The sequence below is a fragment of the Plecotus auritus genome, assembly GCF_963455305.1.
Source record: "Plecotus auritus genome assembly, chromosome: 5".
NCBI lineage: Eukaryota > Metazoa > Chordata > Mammalia > Chiroptera > Vespertilionidae > Plecotus > Plecotus auritus.
The window spans coordinates 184047999-184074250 of record NC_137776.1 but is presented as its reverse complement, the minus strand read 5'-3'; the positions used below and the strand labels follow the sequence as shown (position 1 = coordinate 184074250).

At 65.9% G+C, this 26252-nt stretch overlaps 2 protein-coding genes across 3 annotated transcripts in view; both read right to left on the bottom strand.

The window, feature by feature from the left end:
- Nucleotides 1–1224: 1224 nt before the first annotated feature.
- On the bottom strand, nt 1225–8678 carry CACFD1 (calcium channel flower domain containing 1). Of its 2 annotated transcripts, XM_080669334.1 has the most exons (5): nt 8532–8678; nt 6377–6449; nt 5032–5157; nt 1923–2030; nt 1225–1418 (listed from the first exon to the last, which is right to left on the bottom strand). In XM_080669334.1, the coding sequence occupies exons 1-5, from the start codon at nt 8650–8652 to the stop codon at nt 1328–1330; spliced, it is 519 nt and encodes a 172-aa protein (XP_080525460.1). In that variant the 5' UTR covers nt 8653–8678; the 3' UTR covers nt 1225–1327. The 2 variants fall into 2 exon arrangements, with proteins under 2 accessions (XP_080525460.1, XP_080525461.1); XM_080669335.1 differs by lacking the exon at nt 5032–5157.
- A 485-nt stretch (nt 8679–9163) lies between these two features.
- Nucleotides 9164–26252, bottom strand: part of ADAMTS13 (ADAM metallopeptidase with thrombospondin type 1 motif 13) — a gene marked incomplete at its 5' end in the record, with an annotated part of 28576 nt that continues 11487 nt past the window's right edge. The window contains 17 exons of the mRNA XM_080669386.1: nt 9164–9600; nt 10772–10950; nt 12162–12338; nt 12427–12573; nt 12880–13162; nt 13906–14110; nt 15855–16037; nt 16890–17019; nt 17941–18061; nt 20145–20328; nt 21139–21321; nt 21895–22024; nt 22104–22236; nt 23040–23221; nt 24116–24196; nt 24932–25052; nt 25382–25530. Coding sequence (XP_080525512.1) covers nt 9415–9600; nt 10772–10950; nt 12162–12338; nt 12427–12573; nt 12880–13162; nt 13906–14110; nt 15855–16037; nt 16890–17019; nt 17941–18061; nt 20145–20328; nt 21139–21321; nt 21895–22024; nt 22104–22236; nt 23040–23221; nt 24116–24196; nt 24932–25052; nt 25382–25530 — 2774 coding nt within the window. The 3' untranslated portion in view covers nt 9164–9414. The remainder of the gene's footprint in view (nt 9601–10771; nt 10951–12161; nt 12339–12426; nt 12574–12879; nt 13163–13905; nt 14111–15854; nt 16038–16889; nt 17020–17940; nt 18062–20144; nt 20329–21138; nt 21322–21894; nt 22025–22103; nt 22237–23039; nt 23222–24115; nt 24197–24931; nt 25053–25381; nt 25531–26252) is intronic.

The window sequence follows — 26252 nt, the reverse complement described above, 5'->3', positions numbered from 1 at the left end:
TGTTCCAGGTGTGCCGGGAGCATCGTGGCCGCCCTGCGGGCTCCCACGGAGGAGCGTGGCTGGGGCCGTGGGCAGCAGCGGACAGCCCTCCGCCACTGCTCTGCCCCGAAGGCCGGTGGACAGAGGTGGCCCAGCCTCCCGGAGGCCTCCTGCCTGGAGAGCGGAGGAGGCTCACTCGGCTGCTGCCCGGCCTCCCACCTGGAGACGGGACCGGGGCCGCAAGGGACACTCCTCCAGGCTTCCCGGTCCCCGTGGTTCTTTCTGCCAGCTGCAGCCGTCCGCCCGAGGCCTGTTTCCGGCCTCGCCAGGCCGCCGGGGGGCCAGGAGGGCTGTTGGTGCAGAGCCCAAGTCCTATGGCCTGGATCACCAAGGCTGGCAATGCCCATGTCCTTGCTGCTGGTTAAGGCCCACAGAGCCCTTGCCCCAGCATCAGCTCAGGGCCAGCAGACGGCAAACTGGGACGAGGGGCAGACAGGGCTCCAGTGTGGAGACAGGTGCAGAGAAGCTGAGAGCTTGGTAAAGGCTCCTCCTCCAGGCTGTCCCCAGGGTCAATGCCTCCTCCTCCAGGCTGTCCCCCAGGGTCAATGCCTCCTCCTCCAGGCTGTCCCCCAGGGTCAATGCCTCCTCCTCCAGGCTGTCCCCAGGGTCAATGCCTCCTCCTCCAGGCTGTCCCCGGGGTCAATGCCTCCTCCTCCAGGCTGTCCCCCAGGGTCAATGCCTCTTCCTCCTCCAGGCTGTCCCCAGGGTCAATGCCTCCTCCTCCTCCAGGCTGTCCCCCAGGGTCAATGCCTCCTCCTCCAGGCTGTCCCCCAGGGTCAATGCCTCCTCCAGGCTGTCCCCCAGGGTCAATGCCTCCTCCTCCAGGCTGTCCCCAGGGTCAATGCCTCCTCCTCCTCCAGGCTGTCCCCAGGGTCAATGCCTCCTCCTCCAGGCTGTCCCCCAGGGTCAATGCCTCCTCCTCCAGGCTGTCCCCCAGGGTCAATGCCTCCTCCTCCTCCAGGCTGTCCCCAGGGTCAATGCCTCCTCCTCCTCCAGGCTGTCCCCAGGGTCAATGCCTCCTCCTCCAGGCTGTCCCCCAGGGTCAATGCCTCCTCCTCCAGGCTGTCCCCCAGGGTCAATGCCTCCTCCTCCAGGCTGTCCCCAGGGTCAATGCCTCTTCCTCCAGGCTGTCCCCCAGGTTCAATGCCTCTTCCTCCAGGCTGTCCCCCAGGTTCAATGCCTCCTCCTCCAGGCTGTCCCCAGGGTCAGTGCTTCAGGGCTTATCCTCTTGAACTTGCTCACGCAGAACCCGAGGAGCGAGAGGGTGGGGAGGTGCCCTGGACCCGCATCACAGCTCCCCCTCCAGGGTCTCTGCGAGCTTCTCCTCGTCAGCCTGCTGCTTCTGCTGCTGAATCCGGGCGTAGGAAATGGCGTCACCCCTAGGGAGACAGCAAGGCAGGGTCACAGCAGGGACAGGCCCCAGGCACACGGCCTTCCCAGCCACTACCTGGTTCCTGGCCAGCAACCCCACCGTGACCTGCAGGCACAGCCTCCCGGGTCTTCAGGTTTCCCCAGAGAGCTTGGTGCTCGATGGCAAACGTGTCCTGTCACCTCTAACAGTGGTGCAGGCTGCCTGGATGCCAGGCTGGGGTGGCATCTGCCACAGTGCCAGGGGGGCCTGCATGGGGAGGCTCTCACGAGCCCTGTCCACCATCCCGGCCACAGGCTGACGAGGCCAGACTGACCCCCAGGAGGCCTCACGGATCCTGCTCATTCCCTGGAGCTGAACACCCCGAAGATGCTGACGGATCACTGACCACCTCTGTGCCTCAGTTTCCACAACTGGATACAAGGGCCACTGCCAGACCCTCCTCACTGAGACTCGGGGGGCACGAGGAGAGATCCCCCCCCCCCGCCCGGGCGGGCTGGGACGGCGGACGCACTTTTTGCCCAGGGCAGAGAGTCCGTACAGCACGCCGGTGGCGAAGGCGACAGCGTTGCCCAGCAGAGTGGTCAGGGTCAGGCTGATGACGATGGGGACGACGGCCATCCTGAGGGAGAGGGAGAGGCAGAGGTCACGGGGTATGCCCCACCTGCAGCCGCCACCCACCTCCAGGCATCCCCCGTCCACCCAGCCCCCTCCCTGACCACCAGGTACAGGAGGGTCCCCAGAAATCAACTGGGACAGAGGCTCACAGTGGGCTACCTAAGTCCTCCAACGCCCATGACCTGGTCTGCCCGATTCTGGGTATCGCCATCGGATTCCTGAGAAGGTCTGTGACCCAAAAAGGCTAAACAGCACTGAGATGGTCCACCCGCTCCCGTTCATACGAACAGGCGGCCAGGACACCTCTGGTCCGTTCAGTCCCGTACGGCTCTGTGCCGGCGGCTCTGTGCTGTGGGCAGCCTGTCTAACTTCTCTGAGGCTCAGTCTCTCCTGTGGGGTGGGGATCACACCTCAGAGGCTTTGCGGCTGAGCCAGGGAGGGCCGGGCATGTGCGGGAGTTAACGCCACGCCTGGGACAGCGGGCGCTGATTAAACGCGGGCTCCCAGCAGCACAGGACAGCCTGCCACAGGTCAACAAGGAAGGGCCCAAGGTGGAACCCCATGAGGCATGGGCCTCACTGCCAGGTTCGGGGCACCGGCTGCTCTCTGGCTGTCCTCTCTGGTCCCAACTACAGCGTGGCGCCACCTGGCGGCAGGTGTCCCCTTGGGTTCAAGTACCCGCGGGGCTGACCCTTGATGGTGGGATGAACTAGGCCAGGAAAACACGGAGAAACGTGGGGGGACTTGGACCAGCATGCCGTCCTGCCACCTCCTGGACGAGGCTGCCCACGCTCCCACGCGTGCGCCCTGGCCTCCCCCGGCCCACACAGCGTGAGGTGCAGAGGAGAGGACACGGTTGGAACTGCACGGGTCCACACGTGTGCGGACTTTTCCGATAAATGTGCACAGCGCTGTCAGTGCATTTAAATATATTTTATTTTCTTCCTTACGATTTTTTAATATATTTTTACTGATTTCAGAGAGGAAGGGAGAGGGAGAGAGAGAGAGAAACATCCATGATGAAAGAGAATCATGGATCGGCTGCCTCCTGCATGCCCCCTACTGGGGATCAAGCCTGCAACCCAGGCACGTGCCCTGACCGGGAATCGAACCTTGACCTCCTGGTTCATGGGTCAATGCTCAACCACTGAGCCACACCGGCCGGGCATCTTCCTTACGACTGTATGTCTCTCTTCTCTGGCCTACTTTATTGTGAGAATACAGTATATGAAACCTGTAAGATTCAAAATATGTGTCAACCCGCTGTCTATGTTGCCGACGAGGCTTCTTTTAGTCAACAGCAGGCTATTAACACTTCCGTATTCAGGGGGTCAAAGGTTATACGTGGGGATCTGACTGCATGGGGTTGGCACCCCTCACCCCTGCGTTCTTCAGGGGCCAGTGTAGTCACAAAGTTTGGAAGTGATAAAGCAATAACAGAAACTACAGCAACAACAGAAAGACCACAGGGGGGGAATCTGTCAAAATAAAATTAAAGGCAAACAACAGCCCCTCGACAAACGTTTGCAGGAAATCTGACAAAGGATTAAGGAATCTTGAATACAGAGACATACAGGACCTACTGAGGGGAACACTGAGATGCCAATAGGTAAAAAGTAAACTGGACCCTTTTCCCAAAGGAAAAATGCGGTCATGGAAAAATACTTCGCCTCAGATGACAGACACAACGTGGGAACGGTGCAGAGCATGGGGGGTGGCCGGGAGAAACCAGACACTCCCCTCTGTGCGAAGCAGCCCAGTCCCCCCGAGACCTTCTAACCGAGCGCACCCCCGGACCCAGTGGCCCCACACCTGGGCATGCGTCCTGAGGCCATCCCTTAAGCACAGGGAGTTTTGGCGAAGGTCGAGGGTCGGTTTAGACCGCCTTCACAGAGGCAGGAGCGCATGGCCCGCTGAAGAACTAATCCTATCGGTAAACGTGACCTGGGGGAGCCCCGTGGGGATTCTGAGAACGTTTACGTCATAACGTTTAATGTTAAAAGCACAGGAACGGCCCTAACCGGTTTGGCTCAGTGGATAGAGCGTCGGCCTGCGGACTCAAGGGTCCCAGGTTCGATTCCGGTCAAGGGCATGTACCTTGGTTGCGGGCACATCCCCAGTGGGGGGTGTGCAGGAGGCAGCTGATCAATGTTTCTCTCTCATTGATGTTTCTAACTCTCTATCCTTCTCCCTTCCTCTCTGTTAAAAATCAATAAAATATATTTAAAAAAATAAAAATAAAAATAAAAATAAAATAAAAGCACAGGAACGGGTTTCCTTCTAACGGCTATAGCTGTAACAGGCAGGTTTAACACACCCACCGCCTGGAGGCCCAGAGACACACGTCAAAATGTCCACAGGGAGCAGGGCTTGGGGCAACAATCTCCTGTTTTCCAAATTATGTTTAACGAATACGTCTGCCTGCTGACGTCCAAAGGATGAAGATGCGGGCCAAGGACGCGAAGATGCAGTGTTCCGTGACCCTGTGTTTAGATTCAGGGCAGATGGCTCTGGGGCGGGACTCACATCTGAGCTCAGTCCCAACTGCTGGGCTCCGGGACGGGAAGGAACCCTGGAAATGGACACGTCGCATCTACCCCCAAAGGCCAGCGAGACAGTCAAGCCCGCGCGGCTGCTGCCAGAAGCGGTGGAGAGCACCGAGCTGCGTGGGTCAGAGGCGGGCGGGAGACCGCGTCTGGAGCGTGTACTGTCTGCGTGTGCATCTCCCTTCATACCGGGCGTCCAGCTCGGGAAAGCTGCACAGACACCGGCACGAATGTCCCAAACGCCTTTCACGGTCCCAACTGATGGGCCCTTTCTCTACTGCACACCAAGCAGAGCCGTGCACGACGGGGCGGCGGGTCCCATCTTGTATCAGCGACCATGATGCCCACAAAGGAATCCCAGGTGAAACCTCCACCGAGCGGCCGCGGGCGTCTGACCCCCCCATCAGGTCCCTGCCGGGCAGCGTTGGGGAGCATGCCAGGGCCCGCCGCAGCCCTCACCCGCAGTAGAAGACGGCCTTCTGCCAGGAGCGCAGCTGGTCCACCTTCGCCGCCACCGTGTTGGCGAACTCGATGAACGGGCAGCAGAAGGGCGCCTCGCAGAGCAGCAGGACAAAGGCATTCGTGCTGGAGGCGGGAGGGAGCGTGCTGACCGCTGGGCCCGCCAACATCTCACCACGCCCCGTCCCCTGCCCCTAACTGAACGGAATGCCCCTGAGGCCAGAATCGGGGTCTTTCCTTCGTCCAGGCTGGGGACAGCCAGGCCTTAGGGCAGCCCGTGTCCAGGCTGGGGACAGCCAGGCCTTATGGCAACCCGTGTCCAGGCTGGGGACAGCCAGGCCTTATGGCAGCCCGTGTCCAGGCTGGGGACAGACAGGCCTTCAGCCCGTGTCCAGGCTGGGGACAGCTAGGCCTTCAGCCCGTGTCCAGGCTGGGACAGCTCGGCCATGGGGACTGAGGGTGCATGCTCAGTCTTCGTGTTCTCTGTGGCTGGGTCAAGCACAGACCCTGGACCCTTCCATCCACCTCCAGACCTGGGGAAAGGTCCCTGGGTACCCTCATTTGGCAGAAACACAGGCTCAGGGCACCCCAAAGCCCTCCCCCAGCCCCGGCCCGCCAGAGCAGGAACTCTGCACAGCTCACCCTGCACGCGCCCTGCCCCCCCACCCCCCCCCCCGCCCCGCCAACCTCCCACACGGCCAGGCCTCCCAGCATGCCCTCCACAGTGCTCGGCCAGCTCCTCCTCTCCCAAGGATCCAGGGCCTTTCCCCTGTCGGGCCTGTCCCGTCCGGCCGTCCCCCTGTCCCCCTGCCTCGGCCAGCACAGCTCCAGCCCACATGGGCAGGGGCCCTGCGGGGTGCTCAGCCATTTCTCGTTGCCTGGGGGTGTCAGATGCAGCCGGAGCTGCTCTGCCCAGTTCTCACCCCTGCCTTCCCTTCCCACGGGGCCCAGCTACCTGGCAGGAGGTGGGCAAGGAACCCGTCAGGGCGTTCTAATGCCTGACCCGCGCCCACTCTGACCTGCTCCACCTGCAGCCAGCACTGCTCGCCCACTTGGGGCTGGACCGCCTGATCCCGGCACCTGACTGAGACCCGTCAGAAACCTTCCTTCCCGCGTAGTCGTGGGGTGGCCAGGACGGCCTCAGGGCTCCCAGGGCGAGGCCCATGGCCGTGGACTTGGTGCCCGCGGAGTCTGACGTTGTAGACACTACACCCAATAGAGGCCGGGGTGGGCGTTCCAGGCCCGGCCCTGACAGGGCTCAGGAAAGGCCAGCGCGGGGCACGGAGGAGGAGGAGGAGGAGATCCGCACGGTGGCCCCAGCCCCGTAGGAAGGCGCGCTACTCACATCATCCACACGCCCGCCGCGATGTTCAGAGGGTGGATGGTGATGCAGCTGAACAGGCCCGAGATGGCGCACGCTTGAAAGCAAGAGACACGGCAGGATTAGCAGCGGGGGAGGGACGGGGTCCGCCGCGAAGGCCACTGGGGAGACGGCGTGTGACGTCAGAATCCCTTCCGACCCCCCATTCCCAGGGCTGCCTCTGAGAACAGCCAGGACAGGCAGGCCTGGGTCCCAATCCCAGCTCCCACTCCACGCCAGCCAGGGCCATGGTTGGGTGTGTCCTCACCTCGCAGGCCTGTTTCTCTCCTGCACAGCCAGTCCCACACCCGCCCCCTACCCTGGCACGGCAAGGGATCATGTGTGTGTGTGGGGGGTGCATCCTTTTCTACCCTTGGAAGTGACTTCTCGGATGCCCCAAATGTGGAGCTTTGCCCACCCCTCCCCACTGCACCCTACGAGCAGGGTCTGCCACACTCGCTCCCTCCTCTCTCCACAGCACGTAGCCCAACTTCACCAAGAATGCCGGCAGCCTGCCAGGCAGGTCCAGGGACCCAGCCAGCGCCATAGCTGGTGAGGCCCGAGGAGCAGCCAGCAGCGCCAGGTCATTAAAGTTGCATGGCGCCTGTGCACCTGAGCCGGGCGCGGCTGGAATTCCAGTTTTCCCGTGTAACCCTATGCAGGAGGCAGCGGGGAGGGGGACCAGGCAAAGTGATCCCAGCTGCAGTGCCCCCCAGACCTCCCAAGTAACAGACGTACTTCCTGCCCACCAAAAAGGCGGCGCCTGTCCTGGGCATGCCGCGTACACATCCAGGCGGGGTGCTCAGGGCCATGACGCCGAGCGCCCACGAGAAAACACTGCTCTGTGCTTGTCAGCTATGCACCCCGTACCCCCTAACCCCCCACTCCCCCCTCCCACCTTCCCTCCCCCTCCTCCCACCCCCATCTCACCTGCTGCAGTGGAAGCTCCACCTTCAGCACCGACTCCACCCCCACTGTGCCACCAACAGCCAGCCTTGGGGAGGACCAGGTTCCACCCCAGCCAGGAGGGACAGCACCCCCCTGATCGGCCAGGGAAACAGCTCATCCAACTTGAGGGGATGGAATCTAAGGCCTGAGCTCAAGCCCACCAGCCCCTTCTACAAAGTCACAGACATGCTGGACAGCAGGAAAGGGACCCGGGACCGCCTGTGATTTGGGGGAGGGCCCGGGCAGCGCAGTCCTAACCCTGCACCCCTGACTCCCCACGCCCACCAGCTGGGAGGACTATGGGACTGGAAGGGGGCGCTGGAAATGTTCCTTCTGGCTGATCTGACCAGGGCCTGCCCTGCCCGGACCCCAGTCTCTGAGCCAGGCTTCCGGTTCCTTCCCAAGACCTCCGCTGTGCCCTCTCCCACCCCTTCATCCAGTGTTGAGGGCAACAGGAAGAAGACAGCGGGCCATTCAAACAGACGTGTATTTGCCTTTGCAAGACCTGCCATCTGGTCTTTATTTTACTTCTGGAGGAGACGGCCTTCCTACGAAGGCTCTCCTGGGGGCTTGTGCGAAATCCGCCTACTGTCCCGGAAACCGAGGTGGGGGGGGGGGGTGCCCTGAGGTCGGGGCGTGCGCCTGCCGGGGCTGGGGGGCAGGTGGGGAGATGAAGGATGGCCGGGCAGAGCTGACAGGAGAGGGAACGCACTGGCCGCCTCCCTCAGCTCACTACCCGCCCGCTCCTCCCGCACCGCTGACCCTCAGGAAGCACCCGCCCCGCTCATGAACAACTTTCGCCCAAAGGTGAAGGCGGCCGCGTCCCCACCCACACCCAAGTCAACAGGTGGGGCTGCCTCGGGCCAGGCCGGGCCGGCGCTTTGCTAGCAGCCTCCGGGCGGACTCGGAGCCCGGGGCCGGCGCGCACTGTCCCCCCGGGCCTGGGCCGCGTCCAGTCCAGCGCGCCCGCCGCGCTCAGGTTCCCTCCTGGAAGGTCCCCAGAGCAGCCAGCCCAGCCCGGAAACCCACAAGCCAGGCCGCGGCAGGTAACCATAGCAACCGGCCGGGCGCCGCTCCGCCACGCCCCCGCCCCGCGCATGCCCCGCAGACCCCCGCCCCAAGGTCCCAGCCCCTGGAGGCGCGCATGCGCAGTGGGCGGCAGTGCCGCCCCTCGCCCAGACCGCGTACTCACAGATGGCCCCCAGCACCCCCGACAGGCGACACAGCCAGCGGTACCACCATGTCATGCCCTCCTCCTGCGCAGGCGGCGCGGAGTTGACGGACGTCGCTGACGCCCCGCCAGAGCCGCTCATGGTGCCGCTACCCGGCCCAGCCCACCGCCCTCACAAAGGGCTCCGGAGTCGGCCGCGTTGGCCAGTGCGCTGCCTTGTGGGAAGGCGGCCTTATTAGCATAGGGGGCGTGGCTTGCAGGGCCGAGGCCAGCAGCGCCCGACGCGCTGATCCTTATTTGCATAGGGGGCGGAGTTCCGGGGCGATGGAGAGGTGTGCCCGCGGGGCTCGCGCTCATTAGCATAGGGGGCTGGCTTTGGAGGCGCAGGACGCCCAGGTGCACAAATCCGCCCAATGGGCTAGCCGAGGGGCGGGGCTTGGCAGAAAGTGAACAGGTGAGCCAGCATCAGCGCCCAGGGGTGACTGCACACCCCATCGCCTCTCCCCCGGGGTAGGAAGAACACCGTTGGGAGTGGCGAGAGGTTTGATCAGGTCAGGAACGAGTGTGGAACTCGACCGCGGCCGGGGAGCCCGCCGTGCTGTGGGGTGGGTGTGCAAGCACATTTGGACGGGTTTTGTGAAGAAAACGCCAGTCAGACCGCACGTTCTTTTTACTGGTACCTGAAGGGCTGGGGCTGCCTTTCCAGAGTGTGCCCCCTACCGCTGTGCCCGTTGGAGGAGGTGCTAACGGTGATACTGAAGATGGGAGGGAATTCAGGTTGGGAAGCACCCCGGAGCCGGCCAGGCAGCCAGCAGCTCATAAATGTCAGCTTCCCTCCCAACACTGGAGGGAGCACCCCCTCACTCGCCCACGGGTCACCTGAGGGGCGTGCTGGGAGAGGAAGCTAGGGCGGGGCAGGGCGGGGCTCGGGCGCTCTGGATTGGAGTGTCCAGTACTGGCCCCGCAGGCGGGCATGGGTTTCCAGGAAGCCCTGGCTGAACTCCATCTCGGCCTGGCTGCCCTCCGACTCCCAGTAGAGCGCTTGCTGCCCGCGGAATGTTGTCGTTTTCAGACTGTGGATGTCCCGGATCTGGGAGGAGGGCAGCCCCGAAGGGCAGGGCACAAATGAAAACCAGCCAGCATTCAGGGAGCCCTGGCTACACAAGGATCTACGCTCAGCCCCACCCACAGCCCACTGAGGCAGGCATGGTGACCCCCCAGGACACAGGTCACATTTAATCCCCACCCACAGCCCGGTGAGGCAGGCACAGTGACCCCCCCCCCCAGGACACAGGTCACATTTAATCCCCACCCACAGCCTGCTGAGGCAGGCACCGTGACCCCCCCAGGACACAGGTCACATTTAATCCCCACCCACAGCCCGCTGAGGCAGGCACAGTGACCCCCCCAGGACACAGGCTCACAGTGAGGGCACCCGAGCCGGCCACTCCCCCAGGCTCACAGTGAGGGCGCCTGAGCTGGGACTCCCCGGGGCTCACAGTGAGGGTGCCTGAGCTGGGACTCCCCCGGGCTCACAGTGAGGGCGCCTGAGCCTGGGACTCCCCCGGGCTCACAGTGAGGGCCCCTGATCTGGGACTCCCCCGGGTTCACAGTGAGGGCACCCGAGCCGGCCACTCCCCCGGGCTCACAGTGAGGGCGCCTGAGCCTGGGCCTCCCCGGGGCTCACAGTGAGGGCCCCTGAGCCAGCCACTCCCCCGGGCTCACAGTGAGGGCGCCTGAGCCTGGGCCTCCCCGGGGCTCACAGTGAGGGCGCCTGAGCCTGGGACTCCCCGGGGCTCACAGTGAGGGCCCCTGAGCCAGCCACTCCCCCGGGCTCACAGTGAGGGCGCCTGAGCTGGGACTTGGCCCGGGTCTGCTCTCTTCCACGTCAGGCTGCCTCGTCCAGAGGAGCTGATACCGGGCAGAGGACACTTCCCCCAAACGCACACACCTCAAGGGGGGGGGCTGCCCCTCTCCTGGCAAAGCTGAACCGGGCTCTAACATGATGCTTCAGTCCTGGGTTAAGGGGCTGTCCACGGGGGAACAGGTCTTTTCTGTTTCTCTCTTGTGGGGTACAATCCACATTTGCTGGTGAGGACGTGGAGAAGCTTTCTCCCATTCTTTCACTAATTTTTGAAGGTTTTGGTCTGAAGTAGACTGGGGGGGTCCTCTACCCCGGCACCCCGGTCCTCGTCCCCGGGGACAGCTGTCCAGACCATAGCAAGAGCCAGCCGTTCCTGTTGCCCGCGTGGGGGCCTCACCGAGATGTAGCTGGCATCAGCTCCCTCGGCGCCCATGTCAGCGGCCAGGGCGCGGATGGCGATACGGTCCCCTGGAGCCACGTCGATGAAGATGCGGCAGCCCCCCACGTTCCTCCCATCCGAACGCACCAGTGGGCTGGCAATTTCTCCCCGGGGGCCAAAGAGCTGCGTGTCACATTCTGCAGGGGAGAGCAGGGGACGGACTGGGCGTGGCCCAGGAGGCAGGAGCCCCCGAAAGACCCTACCGCCAGAGGCCAGGGGCCAGAGCAGCTCCCAGCTGGCGAGCAGGAAGGGGGACGGTGTGGCGCTGTGGCCAAGGCCAGGACGCCCGGGCAGAAGCCCCCACTGAACCCCACCTCCCACGGTGTGATCCCAGGCCAAGGCTTCACACGCTGGAGCCTCAGCTCCCTCCTCTGTAAAGTGGAGAGGATGAACCGAAACCGGTTTGGCTCAGTGGATAGAGCGTCGGCCTGCGGACTGAAAGGTCCCAGGTTCGATTCCGGTCAAGGGCACGTACTTTGGTTGCAGGCACATCCCCAGTGGGGGGTGTGCAGGAGGCAGCCGATCGATGTTTCTCTCTCATGGATGTTTCTAACTCTCTCTCCCTCTCCCTTCCTCTCTGTAGAATATCAATAAAATATATTAAAAATAAAAAAATAAAGTGGAGAGGATGAGAGCAAGCACTGGGCAGTGGTTTCAGGAGGACTCGGCCAAGTCACACGTGCAGACGTGCTGAACACGGAGCCTCCAACCGCAGGGCCTCCTGCCTGCACCGCCTGGGCCTCCCCGGGCGGGCACCTGCATGTGGGAGGCTTGGCCGCGAGGAGCGGTGAGAGGGAAGGGAGACAGTCGCCCGTGGACCACTGAGTGTGGAGGGCAGGGGCGGCCCCTCAGATCTCTATGGAGAAAGAAGCCTCTAGTGCCCCACTTCTCACCCGGGGCCTGGCAAGAGGGGGTGGGGCGGGCAGGCAGAACCTCTGGAACTGGCTAGGGAAGCGCCTTCAGCCAGCGTGGGCTGTTGGGAGGGGGCTAGCCCTGACACCGATGGGAAAAGCACAGCCCACGGGTGAGGAGGCCTGTGCACAGGGCCTGGCAGGGACAGCGGGTCCTAGAGGGTCTTGAAGGCCCCGAGGGCCAGGACGTTGGGGCTGTGGGGGCCTGAGGGACGGGGTGAGGGTGTGGCCGAAGCCCCATCTGCCCATCTCGCTGAAGGGTCACATCCTGAGACTCATGCTGACCACTCACTCCCACAGGCTGGCCCTGGCCCCCGCAGCGGGGAGGGAGGGGGTGTCCAGGAAGGTACAGCTCCGTCCGCTTGCCCGCCGCCCCGCTGGCAGCAGCACAGCCCAGCCAGCCCCTGGGGGCGGGGGAGGCTCTGGTGCCTGCCTACCTCTGTGCAAGGCCCCCGGGGCAGGCCGGCTGGAGTACCGCAGCACCACTCCGCCTCGCGGCCGCACACGGCGCTGCGTCACCACCAGGGTGTTGGCCTTGGAAGTGAAGGTCAGGCCGGACAGCTTCCTGCACGCCTTCCTCCACATGAGCCTGCCCCAGAGCAGCAGCATCTCCCCTGGAAGCGCGGGCAGTGAGGCTGGCTCTCCCCCCGCCCCCCCGTCCCCCCATCCAGGGGCGCACGAGCTCTCGTGGCCTGGACCTACCGGCGCTGCAGTTGAGGGAGCTCTCCAGGACTTGGAGGGTCAGCACCTCACCCAGGGGCCGCCCGATGGCCACTGCACAGTCAGCCTGCCCGGCGCCGCGCAAGTCGATGGCTCCTGTGGGCTCGAGGTGCTGCCGGCCACAGGGACCTGGACAGGGAGCAGGAGACAGAGCTGGGGCATTCCTGGGGGGGAGGGCTGGGGTGTTCCCTGCTGGGAAGGAGGCTGAGGTGTGTGTGGGGGGGCGGGGGTGGGGAGGGCTGATGCCCTCCTAGGCCTAGCCGGAAGCCCTCTCAGGTGAGGGGTGGGGGCTGCGGGGGTCGGATGTCACCATCCGGGCGCAGACCATTCCTGGATGCTCTGAGAGGCGGGCCGTGTGGAAAGTGGCCCCAGCTTTGCACCCTCTGCACCCCTCCTACAGCCAGCTGCCCAGACAGCAAGGAGGAAGGGACATACTGGCCCCCCGAGGGCTGTCCTGGGAGAGGAGGCGGGCCCAGGGCTGGGGCCACCCGGGGGAAGCAGCGGCAGGGCCAGCCGTGGTCTGTTCTGGAGCGGCGGCTTCCTCGCGGGGCGCCAGGCTGGGCGTCCCCTGCCCTGCACAGGGCCCGGCCCAGCAGCCCCGCACCGTCACGGGCTTGGGCAAGTGCTGGCAGAAGTGGGCTGGCACGGGCCCCTGGGCCTCGGGTCCCAGGCAGGTGTCGAGCCGGTGCTGGACGCCATCCCCGCAGGAGACGGAGCACTGCAGGGAAGAGGGGGAGGAGCTGGGCTGACCCTCCCGACGGGGACGAGGACAGGTGACACGGGCCAGGCATGACCTAGTCTTCACACACACTGGAGGCGGGTACCTGTCTCCATCCCACAGCGAGACCACTGAGGCTCAGAGGCTGCCGTGCATGGGTCAGAGGGAGGAGGAGCAGGGATTCGAGCTCACGTCCCCACCTGTCACCCTTGAGGCCTCTTTGCGTGTCCAGACCCTGGAGCAGGGATCAGGAGACATGGCCACCCGCCACCCCTGTCCCCCGGTCTGTCCCTGCAGCCGTCCCCCCTGCCCTCCTGCCGGGCACTGCCCTCCTGAGCCCTCATCTCCCCGGCCCATGCCGCCGGCCCTTCTGACCGAGGCGGGAGGCAGCTCTCCGCTTTGCCGCTTTGCCTCTTCTCTACACCGCGAGCGAGCCCCGGAGGCCCAGCCCTACTCACCGCTGTCTCCTGGTGCCCGGTGAGGTGCTGGGCCGGGTGGCACCTGCTTGTCTGGGGGGAATGGGGTTGTCTGCCCCTCACCTTCCTGTATCTGCGACCTCGGGCTCTGAGGCCCGCTGCCCTCCACGCCTCCAGGCCTGCTGTCTTCCTCTCTAGGGGCCCAACTGCCCCGCCCCCCACGCCTGCTCTCCATCTCCTTTCGGGGCGTCACAGTGACGAAGCTCCCAGGGTCCCCTGCGTGAGGACCCTCGTCGGACGCACTCCCCGCCCCAGCCGCGGCCTCACCTGCGTCCAGGTGCTGAGGTGCCACTGGTAAGTGCAGTCAGCGACGAAGCAGGGGATGCTGGTCTGCGGCCGCACCAGAGCCGCACAGGCCGCCCCGTCCACCTCCGTGTCCTGGCCTCGGTCCAGCTGCACGCAGGCTATGGAGCGGGTGGCGGTGCCGAGGCCACAGCTGGCTGAGCAGGGGCCCCGGGATGTGACTTTCCACCTGCAGGAAAGAGACCCCCGGATGGCGCGGCCAGGACAGGGCCCAGGCCCCAGTAGGGGGCGTGCAGGAGGCAGCTGATGGCTGTTTCTCTCTCTCTGTCCCTCTCCCTCTCCAAACAATCAATAAAAGCATATCTTAAAAAAGAGTAATAAAGCAAAGCTGAGAATCGTGGGTGGGTGCGTGTGCCATTCTGCATCAGTGCTCAGGGAGGGCCCCCCCACCTCCTATTGGTTGTTGAGTCGAGCCTGAGTGAAGGGATAGCCCTGAGTCAGGCATCCCTGGAATGTTCTAGAACAGGGGTGGGCGAACTTTTTGACTCGAGGGCCACAATGGGTTCTTAAACTGGACTGGAGGGCCGGAACAAAAGCATGGATGGAGTGTTTGTGTGAACTAATATAAATTCAAAGTAAAGGAGCGGAGGGGAGAGCAAGAGAACCCTCCGCTCTTTCGGCTCCGCGGGCCGGATGGAACAGCCGAACGGGCCAGATCCGGCCCGCAGGCTGTAGTTTGCCCACGGCTGTTCTAGAACATCAAGGAGGCCAGAGTGGCCACAGCGACATGCAAGGGGAGCCAGACCTCAAGTGTGTGCAATTCCCATAAATCCCAGGTCACCTGCACCTCTAAATGTGACGTGGAAAACAGTGGGGTACAGGGACAGTGGCATTAGCACAAGCAATGACGCCAACAGACACTTTGGTAGGAATGGCAAATGGGTCACAAAGCTGCCGTTTAAGACAACTTGATATGGGATGGGAATGGGGAGGGGGAGGACGTGGCAGAAAGCCTCCCCCTGGATCTAACAGACGGACGACTCCCGGACGCGATGAGGGGCCGCCGGGAGGAACTCAAGCTCTGCTGGTTAGCCATTTGGAAAAAGAAAGCTTGCTCCCGACTTCCCAACTTCCCCCAAATAAAGCACAGATGAGCTCAAGGGTTAACATGTAAGAGTCTCATCCGTAAGGTGTGTTTCTTTAGAAACAGGAGAGGTGGGAGGAGCACGTGGCACTAAGAGGACAGCTACTAAGCCTGTCACCTTCCTGTACGACACGGGAAGGCGTCACGTCATTAAAACGCACAAGCGCGCCGGGCCGGCGGGGCTCCGGGGTGGAGCCTCGACCTACGAACCAGGAGGTCAGGGTTCGACTCCAGGTGAGGGCACAGGCCCGGGCTGCGGGTTGATCCCCAGTGCGGGGCGTGCAGGAGGCAGGCAATCCGTGACTCTCTCTCATCACTAGTGTTTCTCTCGCTCCCCCCCCGCCCAACCCCCGCTTCCTCTCCGCAATCGGTAAAAGCTTATTGAAGACGAAGTAAAACGCGCAGGTGCGGTGAGGAACCACGGGGACTGTGGACGAGGCGGCGAGGGGACTGTGCGCTCTTCCCGTGGCCCCAGCCGGGTCTCGGACCCCCCCTCCCCCCCCCCGCCCCGGCCTGAGCATCCTTCTGCCCTGTGTGAGTGTGGTGCTCGGCTCCCACTGGGACCACCTCAGGCTCCACCCCATCTGCCTCCTTCACCCAATGGAGTGTCCGCCCAGCGCCACCCACACCCACCCCGTGAGAACCCACAGCGCGGCCTGTGCAGGGTTGGACGCCACCTCTGGCACCTGGCACAGCCTGCCAGGTGGTCTCCTTTCCTGAGGACTGTGTCCCGAGCCACGGAGCCATCCTTAGCCCCCATGGCCCCTGGCCTGGCGCCTGCACCCCGGGAGCTCAGGCCACCGGCTGGACACACCCCAGGGCTGCTGACCTGGGCGGGCAGGGCTCCGGGCTGCAGGCCTCCTGCTGCTCTGGCTGAGGCAGCCCCTGGCACTGGGTGTCCGGCAGGATCTCCTGGTCTTCATCCTGCCCGTGGGCCCGGGCACAATACAGGATCCTCCGCGCCACCCCACCCCCACAGCTCACGCTGCAGGCCGCCAGCTTGTACCGCCACCTGGGGCAAAACGGCATCAGGGGAGAACCCCGAACAGCCAGGGGGCCCCTCCTTTCCCCACCAGGAAGGGCCTGCGGAGGCACTCTCTCTGGGGGGTCACCCTACGTCTCCACGGAGGGGCTGGCACAGCGGACAGAACATCAGAAGAACCCATTTTACAGAAGGGGAAGCGGAGGACAGAAAACAGATGGGTCCAAAGGCAGTGGGAGGGGCCAGGGTCCTGCTAAGATGTCTGTGTCCAAAGGGAATCCCAGCCTCTCCACCCCGGGACCCCCTCCCCCTGCCTCGGCCACGTGGCACAATCACCCCCGTCACTAGCCGTCTCTTGTCTGTCTGACTTATCGCCCGTTGCCCGTCCCCAGCATGGGCTTCGGGGAGGCAGATGCTGTCTGTCGGGTTCCCTGCTGTGACCCCTCGTGCCACCACAGTGCCTGGCGCAGTGGGTGCTCAGTGAGGAGCAGGCGATGACAAAATGAGCCATCCACGTGTGCCCACAGCGCCCGGATCTGTGCATGCGCTTTCCCCACAGCCCCACGAAACCCCTCGGACCACCGGCCTCCTTGGAGGGGCCCACCTGGCGGGGCAGGGCTCCGGGCTGCACTCCCCGAGGCGGCTGGGCCGGGGCACCGGCCAGCACTTGGAGTGAGGCAGGGGCACGGCGCGTCCACGGTCCAGCCTCACACAGCGCACAGCCAGCGGCACCTGCCCGCCTCCACAGGTCACTGGGCAGGGCGCCAAGGCGCGCGTCTCCCACCTGCAGGGAGGAAAGGCCGGAGCTCCGTAGGGGGCCACAGCCCAGGGCAGGAGGGCGACCAGGCTGCTGCCCCACGCACAGTCTCCTTCCCCGCTCACCAAGCCGGGCACGGGGCAGCCTGGCACACCTCCCGCCGGCTCCCCGGCTTGCTCGCCGGGTCACACAGCTCTTCCTGGACCGCTGTCCCCAGGGCGGAGTCCACGCACACGATGCGCAGCTCCATCTGGCCTGCAGGAAGGAAGCAGGGACCCGGGCCCGGGAGGAGGCTCAGCCAGGACCCCAGGTGCCAGCTCTCTGAAGAGCTCGAGCCGAGGGCTCGCTCTGCCACGTACCAGCTGTGACCTTGGACAGATGACCCAGCCTCTCCGAGCCTTAGGGTTTTCATATGAGGATGGCTAACTTGCAGGGATATGTATAAAGACTTTGGAGGGGGAGTTACGAAGTGCCTGGCACATAGTAGGTTTACGAAGAGGCAGTATGAGAACTGCTCTACAAACACCCTACTGTGTTCGTCACAAACGCATCGGGAACCTCCTCAGAAGAAACCTCTGGCTCCGTTCTGAGCGAGTGGAGGTTGTACTGAGCGGGTGGGAGTCGAAGGCCGCTGTGTATCTTCCATTTGTTCCTCTGGTTTGGCACCAGGCGTGCAGAGCTAGATGTGGGGCCCACCTCTCCCAGCTTTTCTGGACCTTAAGAAACATGCTCTCTTGCCGAAACCGGTTTGGCTCAGTGGATAGAGCGTCGGCCTGCGGACTCAAGGGTCCCGGGTTCAATTCCGGACAAGGGCATGTACCTTGGTTGCGGGCACATCCCTGGTGGGAGGTGTGCAGGAGGCAGCTGATCGATGTTTCTCTCTCATCGATGTTTCTAGCTCTCTATCCCTCTCCCTTCCTCTCTGTAAAATATATTTTAAAAAAAAAACAACAAAAAAACATGCTCTGGGTGCCAATACGTCTTACGATCTTTTCTGTCTCTGGGACAATCATGGAACTGTCACAGGGCCGTCTGCACTTGGCCCCAATCTCCTCGTACACTGGCACTTTCTCGCGTGGCTGGAATTTTCTGGGAGCCACCAAATGCTTCTTAGAACTAAGCCAGATGCAGGCAGGCAAGAGCTAGCGAGTGAGCTTGGGTGTTCAGGGGCCTCACCTCTGCCGCAGGAGACGGAGCAGGGCCCCGCCAGGGGCGTCCACACGTGGGCAGCACGAGCCCCCAGCCTGGGGCCGCCCGGTGCGGATGCAGCCTCCTCCTCCCGAGGCTGGGGGTCCAGCTGCAGGGGGCAAGCACCAAGCTGATGGGTCTGGGCACCCCACCGATGACCTCCACGCCCACCCGCCCCAATCCCTCAGGAGAAAGTGCTCACCAGCACCCCCGGGCTGTCCTCCCCGCCCCCTGCTGACCCTCCCCAGGGAGACTTGCTTCCAGGCCCCCAGCGATGCTGATGCGTCACCACACCCCGCCTTGGCCTCTGCACCAGCGTGAGGTCACTGCGGGCGGGGCTGAGGGAGTGGATTTGCGGCCACTGGCCTGCGGCCCCCGGGCGCAGTGAGCGGCCCCCGGGCGCAGTGAGCGGCCCCCAGGCACAGTGAGCGGACCCCAGGCACAGTGAGCGGCCCCCGGGCGCAGTGAGCGGCCCCCAGGCACAGTGAGCGGCCCCCAGGCACAGTGAGCGGCCCCCAGGCACAGTGAGCGGCCCCCAGGCACAGTGAGCGGCCCCCAGGCACAGTGAGCGGCCCCCAGACACAGTGAGCGGACCCCAGGCACAGTGAGCGGGCCCCAGGCACAGTGAGCGGCCCCCAGGCACAGTGAGCGGCCCCCAGGCACAGTGAGCGGCCCCCAGGCACAGTGAGCGGCCCCCAGGCACAGTGAGCGGACCCCAGGCACAGTGAGCGGCCCCCAGGCACAGTGAGCGGACCCCAGGCACAGTGAGCGGCCCCCAGGCACAGTGAGCGGACCCCAGGCACAGTGAGCGGCCCCCAAGGCACAGTGAGCGGGCCCCAGGCACAGTGAGCGGACCCCAGGCACAGTGAGCGGCCCCCAGGCACAGTGAGCGGACCCCAGGCACAGTGAGCGGACCCCAGGCACAGTGAGCGGACCCCAGGCACAGTGAGCGGCCCCCAAGGCACAGTGAGCGGACCCCAAGGCACAGTGAGCGGACCCCAGGCACAGTGAGCGGACCCCAGGCACAGTGAGCGGCCCCCAGGCACAGTGAGCGGGCCCCAGGCACAGTGAGCGGACCCCAGGCACAGTGAGCGGACCCCAGGCACAGTGAGCGGCCCCCAAGGCACAGTGAGCGGACCCCAAGGCACAGTGAGCGGACCCCAGACACAGTGAGCGGACCCCAGACACAGTGAGCGGCCCCCAGGCACAGTGAGCGGCCCCCAGGCACAGTGAGCGGCCCCCAGGCACAGTGAGCGGCCCCCAGGCACAGTGAGCGGCCCCCAGGCACAGTGAGCGGACCCCAGGCACAGTGAGCGGACCCCAGGCACAGTGAGCGGACCCCAGGCACAGTGAGCGGCCCCCAAGGCACAGTGAGCGGACCCCAAGGCACAGTGAGCGGACCCCAGACACAGTGAGCGGACCCCAGACACAGTGAGCGGCCCCCAGGCACAGTGAGCGGCCCCCAGGCACAGTGAGCGGCCCCCAGGCACAGTGAGCGGCCCCCAGGCACAGTGAGCGGCCCCCAGGCACAGTGAGCGGACCCCAGGCACAGTGAGCGGCCCCCAGGCACAGTGAGCGGCCCCCAGGCACAGTGAGCGGCCCCCAGACACAGTGAGCGGCCCCCAGGCACAGTGAGCGGACCCCAGGCACAGTGAGCGGCCCCCAGGCACAGTGAGCGGACCCCAGGGGCAGTGAGCAGACCCCAGACACAGTGAGCGGACCCCAGACACAGTGAGCGGCCCCCGGGCGCAGTGAGCGGCCCCCGGGCGCAGTGAGCGGCCCCCGGCCGCAGTGAGCGGCCCCCGGGCGCAGTGAGCGGACCCCAGGGGCAGTGAGCGGACCCCAGGGGCAGTGAGCAGACCCCAGGGGCAGTGAGCGGCCCCAGGCGCGAGCGGACAGGGTTGGCCAGCACCTTTGTGTGAAAGCAGCAGCACCAGCCTCGAGCCCTGGACGCCAGGGGGGGCCTGGCAGCCCTCCTCTGTGCAGCACCCTAACAGGGCCTGGTCCCCTCAGCCCGGCTTGCCCGGGAAGGGGCTGTTCCTAAGTGCATCTCGGGCCGGGCTCCGGCAGAGGCAGCCCTGCAGGACAGTCCTCTCACTCTGGCCGGGAGGCCAACGGTGACCAGGGCTCCCCATTCTCCCAGCCCGACAAGCACCCAGAGGCCCAGCCACTCCCACGCCCAGGACACTCACAGGGCCCCAGCCCGGAGGACAGGCCCCCTCCACGCAGGCCTCGAGGGCAGCCGGCGTCTGGTCTGCAGAGCAGGGCCCAGCGGTCACGGGCACCTCCAGGCCGTCTGCCCCCTGCACGCACGTGACATTCTGTGCGGCCAGGTCCGCTCCACAGGCCACTGAGCACGCGTCCGACACCCCCGACCTGGCAGCACAGGACAGCCATCGGGCCCTGCCCCGCCATCGGCTGTCGGTGCAGCCTGGCCACGGGGCAGGGAGAACCTGCTCCCCAAATCCCAAGAACCCAAAGAGGGGCCCCACAAAGAAGCAACCCTGGCCTCTCCCTGAAGGGCTGGCCACTGGCCGCGGGCACTGCGCTGGGCACCAGGGGCGGTGACACAGGCCCCACCGCCTGCTCCCAGAGGCGAAGGGGGCCTCTGCCAGGTAACCAGGGGCTCCCACTGCCCAGCGGTGTGGGCTGCAAGCGGGTCACCAGGTCAGGGAAGGGAAGCGCGTCACGAGTGCCAACCCCGAGGCAGCGCTGCCTGCATGTGTGTGGGGAGGGCTGTGAGGCAGGATCGGCCTCGGTGGGGAGAATGGTGGTCGCTGTGTCTGCTGTGGATGCGAGAGGGGATAAGGAGCCTGGCCACGTGTGGGCCACCAGTGACCCGGGGGACAGGGACAGCACGGGGGCCCTGAGCACCCGGCCGGTTAGCAGCAAATCAGAATGAGGCCGCTGCCAGCTGGACAGGGCAGTGACGAAAGTGATGAGACGTGGCATTTATTGCTTTCCTTTCGCTTGAGCCTCACGGCCCCTCCCCGAGCAGGGCCCCGGCGGCTCAGAGAGAGGTGGGTCCAGGTCTCCTGGGCAGGGGATCTGGAGTTGGCACTCCTAGGTCTGGGCCGCCACTGCCCGTCACCGGGAGGGCGGCGCCTGGCTGGGGGCATTGAGAAGGGGCGGGCTCAGCGCAGGGACAAGCCCTGGCGGGGGGAACCTGCCCCACCCCGTGCTCACCTGGGGGGGCAGGGCTGGGAACGGCAGGTTTCCACCACCGCGGGCTTCGGAGCCAGCGCCCCGCACCGGGCAGCGGGCAGCGTCCTCAGGCGGGGGCCCTGGGCCTGCACGCAGCGCACCGCCCGCTCCCGCAGGCCTGTCCCGCAGGAGGTGCTGCAGGGGCCGAAGTCTCCAGCTGCCCAGCTGAGGAAGAGAGCGGCAGAGTAGGGCCCCTGCTAGGTTCTGGGTTGGCTGGGGGGGGGGGGGGGGGGAGAGGGAGGGGGAGGCGGGGGAAGAAGCAGGCAGATCTGTCCAGCTGACTCTCTGCCCTCAGGGACCCACACACGGCACAGGGACAGCCAGCCCGCCCCAGCTCTCCTGAGTCTGAGGACACCTGCACCCAGGAGGGACCGCCTTGCCTCTAACGTTACGCTCCCACCAACCACACCTGCCTGGGCCAGCGATGGCGATGGCCGGGTACCTTCCATCAGCCGCTCCGTGGCTGCCTCCAGTCTCCCCCCGCCCGCCCAGGTAGGTGATCACTCCCGCGTCACAGTGACCACCTGCGCTCGGGGCGCGTGCCGCCCGCAGACAGGTGCACCCGGGTGGGTCACCGACGCCTGTCTGCCTGCGGCTCAGTGTCCTCCCCTGCAGCGTGGGGACGCCCCTCGCAGGGGGCCTCCAGGGCTACGCGAGAGCACGCACGGAAGCGCCCCTGCCCCGCCCAGGCGGCATGGGCCCCACGACCCAGGGGAGAGCCCCACAGGCGGCACTCACTACGGGGGGCAGGGCCCGGGGGTGCAGGGCTCTGGCCAGGCCGCCGGCTGCGGGCTCCCTGCGCACAGGGCAGCCTCCACCCACTGGCTCCTGGCCTGGTCCAGACAGCTGTAGCTCACCCACCGCAGGCCTGGCAAGAAAGAGGGAGGCTAGGCCACCTCCAGGCAGGGGGCAAGCCAGGCTGGGGCCCGCCCTGGCCCGGGCCTCACCTGCCCCACAGCTCACCGAGCAGGACCCCCGCGTGGCAGCCCACGCCCAGGCCCGCAGCTTCGGCTGGAAGTAGGTGAAGGTGATATGCGGGCGGGTGGCGTTGCCATACTCCTCGCCATAGCGCCGGTACACCTGCAGGAGACGGGGGCACGGGGCCTCATCCAGGGGCTCCCTGGAGGCCCTACGTTCTCTCGCTCAGCGAGCAACCACTGAGGTGGCCCACGCCAGGTTCTGGGGACAGCACAGCGGGGGACCCTGTCCCGGCCTCCAGGAGCTCAAGGGGGGGGTGGGGGGTGGTGACTGATAACCCTAAAGTGCCTGGTGGGGGCAGGACAGCGGCCTGAAAGGGGTCGCAGGCTCTAAGTGGAGCAGGGGTGGGCCGCGGAGCAGAGGTGGGAGACAGGGCCTCCGACAGAGGGGAGCCCCGCACGGGCCTGGGGTGAGATCAGAAGAGATGAGACCCGAGGGGCAGCTGGAAGGGGCGGGTCACTCCTTAAACAGGCTTTGACCCCAGGAGGCAGGGCTGCGGTCCCATTCCACAGGGGAGGAGGCTGAGGCCTCAGATCTCAGCCTTGGCCAGACCGGCCTCCCCCACTGTCTCGCTCCTCCACCTGCTGGGCCAGGCCTGACTGCAGAGCCCTCAGCCCCCGGGACGCCCAGGAGGAAGCCCAGACTCCTCCCATGGCCAGGAAGGCCCTGGAGGTCTGCCCCGCCCTCTAGCCTTCTTGCCTGGGGGTCCCCTTCCTTCAGCCCCCTAATCACCCCTCCTATGCCTGCAGGTTCCCTTGAGACGCTGCCCGCGTGGCTGGCCTGGGCACCAGCTCCTCCAGGCCCAGCCCTGCTGCCCGCCCTCCAGGGGCAGCCCCTGGGCCTGCTGGGGCTCTCCGGCCACCCACTCAGCTCCGGGGGCTCCGAGCGAGCGAGCGGCTGGTCACCTGGATCTCCACGTCTTCCTGGGTGGGTCCCGGGATGGAGAGCTCCTCCAGGCGGGGCAGCCGGTCCTCGGTGAGCGTCACTCTGTACTCGATGCGGCTGTCCTCCAGGAGGGAGGGGTGGCTGGTGCTGGGCGAGATGCTGAAATTCCCTGCCACCACGTAGCGCCCGCGGATCCTCACCGCTGGGGGGAGCGAGGCCTGTCAGCACATCAGAGCCCCCGCCCCACCCACCTAGGAGGGGGCACCACCCTCTCACGGAAGAGGCCCTGGCTTCAGGAAGGGCCAACAGGCTGCCGTCTCCGTGGCCACACCTGTGACATCCTCCTCCGGGTCCCAGCCCCAGGAGCGGGTCCCCGGCATCTCTGCAGGCCCCCCTCGAGGCGCACACGGGGGCTGCCCGAGGCTTCCTCGCAACGGTGACTCCGCGCCTCCTCCAGAACCTGGTGAGCACCGGGGCCTGCTCCCCACCAAGCACCCCCACGCAAGCTCTACAGGCAGGTTCAGGAGCCTGCCTGGCCCCCAATCTGGGTTCAAAGGTCAGGTGTGGGCTACCCTGGACACAAAGCTCCAGGGAGACTGGGGAGTACACAGTTGGCCTCGCCCAACGACAGGGAGGGGACCTAGTCAGCTGGGGGGAGTCTTTAAGGAGGGGCCTGGCCAACCAAAACACCAAACACGTGGTTCCGGGGGCCTTGGGGTCACAGGGCATGAGCCAGCCTGGAGACTGAGACCATCCATGTGAGCGCTCCATCGATCAATCGGTCAATACCCATCAGGCCTACATAACGAAGCCCCAGTAGAAACGGGCAGTGAGCCCGGGTGAGCCCCGGGTTGGCAATGCTCCATGCCCATCCTGCTGGATGCTGGCCAAGAGCCCCGGGCGTCTCCTCCTGTCCTCCCCCTTCCCACCGTAACCTAACAGCCGAGTCTGGGGGTCCCAGTGAGCTGTCCAATCTGACGGGGGTTTGGGGAACCCCCAACCTTCAAGCTGGCGTCAGCAGTGAGGGCCTCTTGGGGACCGCGCCCTCAACCTTCGAGGTCTGGCTAACGCTGGTGGGCGCCCTCCGCCCACTCACCCAGGTGTGTGAAGAGAGGCCTGTGGTTGGCGATGTGCACCCTGGTCAGGTTGGCAGTCAGCGTCAGGAACGTGACGTACTCTAGGAGCGACAGAGGACTGAGACCACCGCCCGCACCACAGGCGAGGGGGCGGGTTTCGGTGCCAAGAGAAGGCTCAACAGCGCCAGCCCCACCGTGACTCAGGCAGCCGCGCCTCCACGGGGAAACCAGGCCGGTGGAGGGCCACCTGGGGGGCTGCCCGGGGGCGGGGGCGGGGATGGGACCTGCCGGAGGGAGGTGGGGTCCGGTCCTCCACTAACCCTCTAAGCCAGGTGTCCTCAAACTACGGCCCGCGGGCCACATGCGGCCCGCCGAGGACATGGATCCGGCCCGCCGGGGGCCGCTGCCTGTCCTGCTTAGCAGCCGACGCGTCCCGGGCCCGCAGTGCGCATAGGAATTTGTTCATAGTTATTTTTTTAAACTATAGTCCGGCCCTCCAACGGTCTGAGGGACAGGGAACTGGCCCCCTGTTTACAAAGTTTGAGGACCCCTGCCTAAGCAATGGCTTTGCAAACCACCTGACCTCTCTTATAAAAGGGCAGGGCCAGGGCTCCCCAGCTACAGGCCCCCTGATGGGACTCCTTGGGCAGGAGAGGCCAGCCCCCAGCGGACTCCCAGTGTCCGGCAGAGTGGGCGGTGGAGGCTGAGGCCGCTAGGAGGCTCCAGGGCGGAGCCAACATGTGGGTCCCCCCCCCCCGGCCTGCCCCCAGCTGGGCAGGGGGTGCCGAGGCTCTGGGCTGCCGGGGCTTCTCGGGGGGCGAGGGGGCCGGCCCTACCTCGGGCTCTTCCGCCCGTGAAAGAGCCGCTGCGCGGGCTGCACGTGCTGTTGTCCCCTCCACACACCTGGCACACGTCTGGCACCTGCCGGGAGTCCATCCTGCCGTCACAGCCGAACGTCTGTGCAAAGGGGAAGGCAGGGGAGTCCGGGCTGCGTGTCACTGGAGGGGCAGCCCCCTGGCTCTCAGAGCCACGTGACAAACGGGACCGCATACAGAGCATCTGAGGCCCCGTCAGGAGACAAGCTGACATGGCTCGCCCCAGATCGCAGCACGGCTCTTACCCATGACCCCAAGGTCGGCCCGTGTCCCCTCCTCACCCCGCGAGACTGCCCTGCACAGGGACCAGCACCCGCGGGCCTCGCCCCGGGAGCCCCGTGTCTCAGCTTTACTGGGACAGGCCTTGGGGCCACAGGGGACGGAGAGGGCCCGCTGCCTGCACACGCCTACCCTGCAGCTGCCCAGCACGCACAGGCTGAGGGTCCCGTCCTCCCGAGGGCCGCCTGGCACACACCGGGTGCCGTCCCGGAAGCGGTCCCCACGCCTCATGACGAAGCTCTCGCCAACGGCCCGGCACATGTGTCTGCACAGAGCGTCCCCTGGGAAGGCAGAGGACAGGGACACTGGTGCAGGGACAGGGGAGGGGAGGGACGGGGCAGGGGCAGGGACAGGGCAGGGACAGGGCAGGGGCAGGGGCAGGGACAGGGGCACTGGCGCAGGGACAGGGACAGGGCAGGGGCAGGGACAGGGCAGGGCAGGGGCAGGGACAGGGGCAGGGCAGGGGCAGGGGCAGGGCAGGGGCAGGGCAGGGGCAGGGGCAGGGACAGGGGCAGGGGCAGGGGCAGGGACAGGGCAGGGCAGGGGCAGGGACAGGGGCAGGGCAGGGGCAGGGACAGGGCAGGGCAGGGGCAGGGACAGGGGCAGGGCAGGGGCAGGGACAGGGCAGGGGCAGGGACAGGACAGGGCAGGGACAGGGACAGGGCAGGGGCAGGGCAGGGACAGGGCAGGGGCAGGGCAGGGACAGGGCAGGGGCAGGGCAGGGACAGGGGCAGGGGCAGGGGCAGGGGCAGGGACAGGGGCAGGGACAGGGACAGGGACAGGGGCAGGGCAGGGGCAGGGCAGGGGCAGGGCAGGGACAGGGGCAGGGTAAGGACAGGGCAGGGGCAGGGGCAGGGACAGGGCAGGGACAGGGGCAGGGGCAGGGGCAGGGACAGGGGCAGGGGCAGGACAGGGACAGGGACAAGGACAGGGGCAGGGGCAGGGACAGGGGCAGGGGCAGGGACAGGGACGGGGCAGGGGCAGGGGCAGGGCAGGGGCAGGG